General features: G+C 36.5%; 1 protein-coding gene across 1 annotated transcript; it reads right to left on the bottom strand.

The window, feature by feature from the left end:
- Window positions 1–6,288: 6,288 nt before the first annotated feature.
- Window positions 6,289–9,950, bottom strand: LOC116267437 (LOB domain-containing protein 4). The gene is made up of 2 exons (XM_031649151.2): window positions 9,385–9,950; window positions 6,289–6,835 (listed from the first exon to the last, which is right to left on the bottom strand). Exons 1-2 carry the CDS (start codon window positions 9,559–9,561, stop codon window positions 6,509–6,511), a joined length of 504 nt encoding a protein of 167 aa, XP_031505011.1. The 5' UTR covers window positions 9,562–9,950; the 3' UTR covers window positions 6,289–6,508.
- Between the last annotated feature and the right edge of the window lie 901 nt (window positions 9,951–10,851).

The following is a 10,851-nucleotide window of genomic DNA, read 5'->3' as shown; positions in this document are numbered from 1 at the left end:
ATCGATACAACGTCAATTATTGATGCATTATAATCATTTCGTGGCTCTACTTCATTCTATATTTCTTGTCTCCATAACAAAACGCCCATTTCTCCGTATGAAAATGCCCCAAGAATTTGCATGAGACAAGAAAAATATATGTCATCTTCCTATCAATTGCCGCCACTTCCACTTCATTATTATTGATATCCATTCTAATCAAGTATATCTTCCCGGCCGTCTAATTGTGAGTAGTTTATCTTGTGGAATCTTTTCATTGGAACAACTTGCATACCGTGAATTTGATTTGTTTTCTTTAGTGTTTCCAAACAGATGATAATCTTCGGATGCATTCGGCGTAATCTAAAGTTTAGTGAAGCAAGATTCCATAATATCTATTACGTATATCTTAGGAAGTTCTTCACTTTTGGTGGACGTAATAAAAGAATATGTCCATACCACAGTGGTATATAACACAATCTATGTCATAGTTAGGTAAGCAGAATAAGTATTTCATTGTACAATCTCACTAAAGGGCCAAAACTCTCATACTTCCCCTAATTCTCCCAACGTTTAGATTTACTTTCAGTGCTTTAGGTAAAGTGTCATGCTATGCTTCAACTTGCATATTGGTGTCTTCCTTTACAGCATAAAAAGTAGACATTCTGAAGATTCAGAATACATACTAACCACCTACCAGGCCCCACTTGACCCACGGCACCAACCACCTTGGGATGCAGTGTATGTCATAACACGAGATATAGGCAGTTCCAATGTTTTTGTTTAGTAGTGTAATGTCCAAACGATGAATATTAGAAAATTTCAAACATGAAGATCTTACGTGGATCTTGCTTGTACTTTGATTGAGAAAGTAGAATTTGTTATTATGGACATCTGGTTAATAGTAGCATTATTTTAGAGTTCAATAATGCTAAGCTGATCCTTTTTGGATCATGCTCATGAGCTTCCGTATCAATTAAGACATAAGACGTGTATTGGGAGTTCTAGGGGACGTAATTCTCTTTTTTATTTGTTTAGAGATGCCATTCATTAACCAAGAAATAATACTAAAAACAAATGAAACACCAGAAGAAAAGTTAGAGTATAATATAAATGAAACATTTGTATTGTCACAAATATCACAATATTTTAAAAATATCACAATATTGATTATAAAAAGATGAGAAAAATGAAATGGCCGTGCTTTTGGAAGAAATGGGAAAATATTTTTTTTTTTCAGTTTAATGCTTTGCTTCGCATTTTTTTGTGCTTCTTGCTTTTTCGCTTTTTTTGTAGTGATATCATCAATAAATCGAATTTAAATTGAAATCTAAATGAGATTATTTGTGATCATTTTTATCATCATGACACATTATTTTTGTAATTAATTTGTTAAATATCTTATTAATTTTTTCATTTGTTTTCGTTTTAACTAACTTTTCCAAGAAAAATAATTTTACCAAAAAATACCAAGAAAACGTTGCTGCTAAAAAAGCTGAGAATGATATGTACGATAACGATCTGAAGTGTCCAAATGAATGTGAAGAAATGAAGAGTTTGATGCGTGTGAGAGCAGAGATAGGGAGTTCAACTTAGTCTCATTATGAGACACTGTTCTCTCCTTTTTCCTTTCAATGTCTACCTGCTTCTCTCTCTCTCCCTTCTTTTTTTGCCATTTTTCAACTATTATCTTTACCCTACAACCTTTTTTTGTACTATAAATTTTCATTTGTTTGGATAGCCACTTAACAATGACACTTTAAAATTCCTTTTATGCATGCACATACACATGATCTTTTAACATTGGACTAACACTTGTATGTACTTTTATAATTAAATCTCTAAAAATAAATATTTATGTGGTAAAATATTTACGTAGTAATGGCATATAAAGTTAAGTGATAAAATATTTAAAAGTCATTTAAAAATATAAACAAAAAATAAATAAAATAAAAATTAAGTTATATATAAAATAACTTTTGCAATAACGTATTTTCTTTTATCTCATTTCCATCCAAACAAGCTTTTACATTAATATCTTTCATTTCCTTTCCATTCTTTTTTTTTCTTTTTCTTTTCATTTTCTTATTTTCCTTTCTTTCCATCCATTCCTTTCAATCTGTCATCCAAACAGGGTGTTAACACTTTATTTGGATGAACGGGAAAAAACGGAAATGAAAAGTAAAGAGAGACTCAGCAATTATTACTCTTTCTTTCCTTTTTAATTAGCTTTTCGAACACAGAATGACCACCTTTTCTATTCCTTTCCCTCCATCCAAGCAAAGGTTTGTAGGCAACAAGAATGAGACTTTTCATTTATACACACAAAGAGACACACTTATGGCAATTCTGCTACTTTTATAAGGAACCAGCTTATGTATGAGGTTGCAATTAAACAGATCAGATTAGCATGTCAGATCTTATATTACCATACTCCGCTTATGATCAAATGCGATACTTTGCAAAGTTACGCCTACTTTAATTCATATAATGAAAGGAAAAATGCATGGTGGTTTTGCAACTTCAAAAAACAAATGCCACATTATTTTCATACAAAGTGATCTTTTTCACAATTGTACCATCTTTGTTAAGCTCAGAGACACCGAAAATTGGTCATGTATCCTATGCGAATAAGAAGCAATTTTTTTTATAATTGTACCTTCTTGGTGACATTCCGAGACACCAAAAGCGGGCCATGTACCCTTTGCAAACATGAGGTTGGGTGAAAGCTTTGGCTGCTGTGCAGTGAGTTTTCCAATACTCACCCAAGAAGACATCCCTCCCATGTTTGAATTCTGAAAAAAAGCAAAACCTACATGTAGAAGTTGTCCTTCTATGCTTGCTTCATTTTTAGCCACTCTTTCGAACTAAAAGATTAGTAATTAAGTTTCATAAGCAATATTAATTCAAAAGGGATAGGAAAAAATAAAATTTAATTTTTGACATATATAAGAAAAGTAAATTGTGTCATTTGGACTTGCAGTATTTTTGAACTAAGGGTATATGATTTCATCGAGAGAAAAGAAGTAGAGGAATCCTATGTATTCCCAATGGGTAGTTCATAACACTAAGACCGCATGCATCAGATTTACAATGTACTTTAAGACTCTGAGAAGTTATATTTGTTTTTTTAATCAATTTAAGGCCTTTGATATACTTATCGTTTTCATTTAGCACAAAGCAGGTGTTAGAATATGTAACCAAAACATACTGAAATTACATTGCATAACTTCATTGCTTTATCTTTAGCACGATTAATGTTTTGTTCTAATGCATGCATGAACCTGTTATGATATATCCATACTCGATTGATCATATCAACCAAACGGAAAGAATGCTGTTGTTTTTTCCCAAAATCATAGTTAGCTCTCCAATTGCCTACAATTATATAATGAACAAAAACCAGAAACTTTAACTTTTTTCTAACAAATTATTTTAAATAAAATATAAACATCTTAACAATTGCAAAGTTATTAAACAACAAACTTTTAGTTTTTAATCATCGGGCAACATTCAACACAGCAAATTTGATTCCTTGATTGACCAAGACATATTTGACAAAAGATGGCATTATAGATCAGTTATCAATTATTGTTAAGGTAACACATATTCATTATCAAATTCTAAAACTTGAATTCAATTAAAACGTGTATATCGATCTACATGCACGGGGTTGGACGAAGAAAAAAGTAGCAATATGAAACCAAATTTGCAGGAAATTGTTGTGCGTCATGGTTTTTATGGTAATTCAAAAATAAAAATTTGAAAGTTAATTAATGGTAAAAAATTTATGTGCTCAATAATGCATTTTTGGCCAAATAAGGACAAAGAACAACTGATTTAAAGGTATCTGTCATGCTGATCACATCTATGCCATTGATTGAGTTCAAATTACATTATATATTATATAATGACTAGCATACTTTTACATTTTCTTAAACTAATTGTACCGATGTATTCTCTAGAAACTAAACTATGAAAATTAGCATAAAATTTTGTACTTTTTGGAGACACAATGAATTTTATAAGCTAAAACTTCTAACAGATGATCATTAAATTTCTATAAAATCTGGGAACACACACAAATATGCAAATTTATAATAAAAAAGATATATATATATAGGGTGAATGCCTTTGGTGAAGGATTCCCTCCATAAAAGCCACCTGGTGGTTTTCACCGGCGGCCTCCTTTCATCTGTCTCCTAAGTCAGGTGTGCAGAAGGAAATCTCATTGCTTGAGTGAAGGCCAAGCACCTACCCTTTCCCATCCTTCAACTTGCACATAAGTACCTTCTTTTTTGCAGTACATAGAAGTGATGAGACTCCAAAACAGGAACTGGTATGCATACCAGCCCCGCCTCAACCACTGCACCAACTCCCTCAGGGATGATTGTGTGCTAATTAATCACCCGAGGAGAGAAGAGTGAAGGACAAAGTGTGAAAGACATGGATATCAAAGGACTCAGTCAATAATGGCAGCATTCTGCTTTTTAAAAAGGTTTTGGTACTCTTTTGGTTGTGGTAGGGTACGGAGGAAGAAGAAAGCATGCCGTGCTTAATTAATCCCATGGTTTTTTGTCTAATTGGTCGATCCTTCTATGCCAAACTTTGAATCTTCTTGAACAAGTATTTATAATAGAGAGGTTTGAAAGGGTAGAAGAATGAGAGGCGTAGCGCAACTGGTCGGACTCAGGTCAATAGCGTGTAAGTAGCTGGTAGTTTAGTTTGAGTAGCATGGGCACTCTCCTCTTGTACGATAGGTAGAGGAAAATTAACAATGCATGTATTGAAGTATAGCATGGATTCCCGCATTCAAAAAGCTCTGGACCTTGGGACAAAGGAAGGAGGGGAGTGTTAGCGCTCATTCGAGCGGTGGGATGTTCGTTTCCATAAAATGGCGAAGTGAACTACAAAAAAAAGTCATGTATGTATTATTTTGAGAAGAATATATAGTTAAACATACTAATTAAGTCCTTTACTCTTTTGGAAAATTTGATTTTTAACCTGATAGCAGTCATTTGTTATGATCTTTCACTTGCAACGGTAAAAAACATGGGTAACGGTATTCAAGTGGCTAGACGGGTGAGATGACATAACACTAAAGCTGCCTGCATACATTATGCTCATAATTTCAGAAAAACAAAAATTACCTTTTGCAATTTTTTGTAGTAAAAGCCACACTTTTGATAAAACCATCTAAGTAAAAGATCGAAACAAAGTTTCGTTAACTTGAGAAGCCAAAATCATTAGTTAATGTGGCAAGAATGTAATGTTATAATATGAAAAAAAAAAAAAAACTTATACAGCTAAGATTCTCCTTTTATCCAGGTTAGAGGAGTTTAGTTCAGGCCTTTATTCGACAATTTCTTGTCAACAGTGTATGGTCCTTATTAATAAAAAAAATTACAAAAGGTTGTTTTTCTTTAGATTATAGGCAAAAGATGGGTATAAAACTGTCCTATTTGTATACAAACTTGCCATTTAACTTTTATTTATTTATGTATTAGTGCTCCTTAAATTTTAAAATTAATGCTACTAGTGCTTTTAACAAAAAATTTCCGACTCTACCACTATGAGCTTATATTAGATAATATAATTTCCACACTGAAGGTAAAATAGACACTTTCCAATTACTATGAAGATTCAAACAAAAAAAATAATCATAATTGGGTTTGAAACATAAAAAGCCCGACAGAAAGGGACGTTAGAACAAGTAATATTTTTGTTGTTTATAGGCCTACATAATACATTTGCTGTTGATTTTTCAATCTCACATGCACACACGAGAGTAGCAATAGGTTGTCTCTATTATTTTCACTTACATAAGCAGTTCTTCTTCTTCCGCGTGAGTGAGAAGGTTGAGATGTGAAATGTCCAAAATGCCCTCCAACAATATCTTAATAAGGACAAAACCGGACAAACTCGAAAGGTCTTTTAAAAGATAAAAATACCCCTCACGCTAGCTTGTATGGCCTGACATTGTATCCATCGATGGCGGCGAAGCCAGAAAATTTTATCAAAAGAGCACTAACCTAAGTAACCTTTTTTTAGTAAGTTTGGTGCTTAAGGACTTGAGTTGGCTGGCGTGAGCACTGGCCTACACCAGTCCACGTGTACCTCTACTACTGAACGCAGGGACAGAGCCAAGGGGGGCGTATGAGCCCTAACTCTACCTCAAATTTTTATTAAAAAAAAATTACATGTAAAAATTTAGAAACTTTAATTCGGCCTCAGCTTATTCTAGGAAGTAGCAAGCAGTCATCCAAATAAATAAACAAACAAACTCAAAGCAAGGCCAAGGATAGAATATGAGCTACCTCAATCAAGCATAAACTCTATGATCAAAAGATTTATGTACAAAAAGTGTTGATAAAGGAAACCAACATAAGTGTAATCTACTGCTCTTCAAATAACATAAACACGTAGCCACGCCCTACAATAAATAACAACTTCATCATGAGAGAGAGAGAGAGAGAGAGAGAGAGAGAGAGAGTCGCTTAAAGTAGGTGCTGGTTGATGAGCTAGCTAGCTAGCATGACCAAAGCGTCTCGCCAATGTTAGCCTGATGGAAGCTGTCCTCCAGACCGAACAACGTCCGGCTCGGGTGGGCCAACCTGGGCTCGCTGGGCGGGTTCTCTATGAGGTTCGATACGGCGGCCAGCGGCGCTGCGGCCTGGCGCATCCGCATGTGCAGCACCTCGGCTCGCGCCAGCGCCAGCTGCGTCTGCAGCACGTCGATCTGCCGCTGGAGGGACGTGATCGCGCCCACGCACCCGTAGACTGGGTCCCGAACCCTTGCGTTCGCCTCGTACACCATGCTGCTCACCGCGTCGCTCCGCTGGTGCACAGGCAGCTCCTGCAACACACACACACACACAGATATATGGGCGTCCTCAGCACCAATAGAAAACTCATCCCACTACCATCTTAAAATTGCAAGTTTTTTACTTGCAAACTAATCAAATTAGACAAATGGATACCAAAGGCTAATAATTTCTAGTTTACGTCATGTATTTATAGGCCCCACCGAAGTCAGATATGACATATATTTTGTATGTCCATTATACTCAATTGGGCGGGCCTCTTAATAGAGGTAAAGTTAGAAAATTTTGATTAAAGGATAAAAAAAACTATCAAACTTTTTATGCATTTGTATGGACAATTGCCCACACGAGACTCCCCTCCTGCCCCTCAAAATAAATTTAGGGGCATCAAAAATTAAGCAACCAGACTTAAAAGATAACAAGAATATATATATATATATTTATATATATATATCATTAAATATTAGTCCTATTATTGATGCTAAATGAACTATTAAAAAAGTATAAATAATTTAAAACAAAAGCCATGCTTACGAAAAGAAAAAGCACAAATAGTAAAAAGGAGGAATGGAGGGTATCAAGCTAAAAGATTGGGTTATGTAAGAAAATAGTTGAGATTTACTTTAAAATGAACGTATTTGAACGACGGTACTATAAATATTTCGCTTATAATTCATATTTAAAAAAGAAATATTTATTATAAATATTTTTTTTCATATTTAAAAAAGAAATTTTTTATTTCAAGAAAATGATTGAAAAAAAAAAAAATTTTAGGCGGACGGCACTATGTAGCCGTATGAAAAACACACGTGGAGAAGTACTGCTACCGACCGGCACAGGACGACAAGCAGTTGTGTCATTTTTAATAAAGCGGAAATTGTTCTTGACTTTGTGGCCTTTTTGCGGAAATTGCAAACTACCAAAATACCCTTTCAGACGGCCGCTTCTCCGCCCCTTTGCACGTGACTTTGGTAGGGCTTCAAAATCTCGCTTACGTGATTGTGCAGCAACTTGCACGTGAGGGCCTGAGTCTGGGGCGCGTGGTTTTATACATTGACGAGAATGCCCCTGCGTTCGATGGCTATACGACGGCAGTCGACAAATAAAAAGCTAACTTGCGAAGGAAGGAAGACAATCGAAGCGGACGGCCTAAATTTTACTTGATCGACACGGAGCCAAAAAGGACGACAAGGGTTAAAAGACCATAAAACCGAAACGGATACCGAAATTTACCTGCCTTAGATCCTTCTCAAGGTAGACAAGTGATTTTCAAATTCTATTAGTACATAAGTTATACTTAAATGAAATGTAACATTTCCTATTTTTGTTTTTATAAAGGCCGTTAGTGCATTTTTCTTACTATTTATCTATACCCGGCCTGTAGAGTAACTGGTCAGACGTGTGGTTCGTATACAATGTGTCTCATGTTCGATTCTCATTGTCGTTACATGTTTATCCACATTGAAACAAAGAAAATGAGGACATTAAGGGGAATCACCGAGCTCATTCGTAAAGTTGTTTAATCCATCGTGTGAGATGGACGGTTAAAAAAACAAATAGAAAAATTTTCTAATAACGAAAATGTCCTTATTTTTTTTAGTTGAGCTCATCAATGAATGACGAGCAAAATGATGCCATTGAAGCAAAAGGTTGCAAGGTTTATTTTATTAGATAATTGAAAGAACGTGCTGTTTTTTTTTTTTTTTTTTTTTTAATTGGGGGAAAACAGGCTCTTGCATATGACTCGGATAGCACTCGGTGTCGTGCATCCAAATGGGTCGGACTAGGTATTCCGTATCGGATTGGATTTGAACCCAAGTTTGGGCCGGGTTTTAGCTCCCTCTTAACCAAAACAGTCCTCCATTTTGTGTAAAAACACAAGCTAGTAAGAGTTCAGACACGGTTAATTCCGTTTAGAGGCCGCATTCCAATCAACCGAAAACTCGAGCTTTTCACCTCACATCAAACGCCATTTTAAGCGGCCGCGAAATGAAAAAAACAAAAAAGCTTAGAAAACCCTCCAGCCAGGAGGCCGGCCACGTCAGCTTTTGACGTGCCACGTCAGCTTGGGTCAGCCCATTGTGCTCCATCTAAAGGGAAGGGATTAAAAATTAGGAGCAAGAGATCGAACGAAAGGCACAGTCCTTTTTCACTTTTTAAAAATGAAGGCAGAAGGGCATTCCTGTCATTTCACAAAGGTGGACGGTAGCTAGATTTCGCGTAATCTCAAAGAAAATATTTAAATGCGTTGAAGGAAGTTCGTAGCACCGAAAACCGTCCTACTTATGCAAGGAGAGAGAACGAGGAGGAGGCAGAGGGAGACTGGATTTAAATAATTCTAAAGAATCAATGTCCGCCATTAATAGAACTCTGACGAGTAAAAGAACTGCTCTAGGATGGTAGCAGAAGAGAAGAGAAAAGAGAAGGGGGCCGGGAAAGACAGCTCCAAGAGCTCCGTCCACTAACAGCGTTAAATAATTTAGAGAGTTTAACAAAAGGGAGGGAAAGAGAGGGCTTTGCTTCACATCTTTATCAGTTAAAAGAAAAAGCAAGAGAAAGCAAAAGGCAGAGATAGAGGGACCTGGAGCATCTTGTTGACGTTGCTGGCGCCGAAGACCTTGTGGACGTTGGCGAACTTCTGGGGCTCGTCGGAGGGGAAGTAAGGGGCGAAGACGCAGTCGAGGGTGCACCTCCTCCTCAGCAGCTTGCAGGCCGCGCACGGCGACGACGTCCCCTGCTTCCTCCCTCCTTCTCTCATCCTTCCCTCTACTTTTCTTTTTCTCCCTCGATCTTTCCCCTCCTTCCTTCTGTTTTCCGACAGCAAATGAACCGATCGCTCAGGACAACATACAACAAATACACCAACAATTACAAACACTGGACACTCTCCTCTTGGGGACCTCACACTCGCCTATAAACCTCTCCCCACTGCTGCTTTTACTGCTACTTCTACTGCTACTACCAATGTCGTCAGCTCTGCTACCACCCACCAGAGAAGATGAGAAAATGGAAGAAACTAATTAAAGATCTACAGACGACCCCCCGATCGCAACAAACTGCTTGCCTCCCCAACATTTTCTAGAGTGAAGCAGAGAGGGGCCTCTCATAAATGGGGGGGAGGGACAGCATATAATGAAGAGAGAGAGAGAGATCGATGATATCTATGGCGGGTCCTGCTCGAGGAGGACCCGCACTGGATTTCCCACGACAAATATGTCTCTTTTGACAAGATGTCTTGGCCATCTTTTACTCCTCCCCTACCCATAAATAATAAATCCTTTTTCCTCCCTTTTTTATTGTGAAATTTCTTTTTTTCATGAAATCAAAAGAATACCACAACTAAAATTAATATTATTAGTATTAGTACAAAGCTGCCGCTTTAGTCGCCAATTGAGACCAACCAACCAATCTCAAGACAAAATAGTGCTGGAAATGTCCACCATTTTTTTTTTTTTTTGAATTTTAGACCGTTGGATATTTGAGATATTTTTCTCCCTTTATGTATCAAACATGAATGACATATCAAGCCAACATTTCAAAGTTTAAACGGCTGTTCTTAGAATTTCCTTTTATGGGATGAATATGTTACCGTTAGAGAGGAATAAGCAGTAAAAGGTATTTGCCAAAAATGTGATCATCTTGCTGCACCCATATGCACTGCTTCCCAGTTTCTTTTTTGATCAATCTTCTCTTTCTGGAAGAAATCGGGCTTCAAGCTATTTATGAACATTATGATTATCATCCAGAGTTATTTAAAAGTTCACTCGTTTGATCAGACTGAAAGTTAAGAAGGTCAGCAAACATTCGAGATTGCCAATGGCGTTTCTTCTTGGGCCATGTTGTCTGCTCTGGGTCTGCCCAACCCTAACCACATTGAGAAGAAAAATAAAAAGAAAATGAAAATGAATGTAATATAATATGATCTTCAATATATATGTTGGTTGTATTGGTAGAGGATTGGAGGGGCAACCTTTGTGAACACTATGATGATTTTTTTAAAATTATAAAAGTGCCCATATAATGAATGTTCAAAAGTCCCTCTTATAAC

Source organism: Nymphaea colorata, chromosome 14 (assembly GCF_008831285.2).
Source record: "Nymphaea colorata isolate Beijing-Zhang1983 chromosome 14, ASM883128v2, whole genome shotgun sequence".
NCBI lineage: Eukaryota > Viridiplantae > Streptophyta > Magnoliopsida > Nymphaeales > Nymphaeaceae > Nymphaea > Nymphaea colorata.
This window is presented reverse-complemented; position numbering and strand designations above follow the sequence as displayed.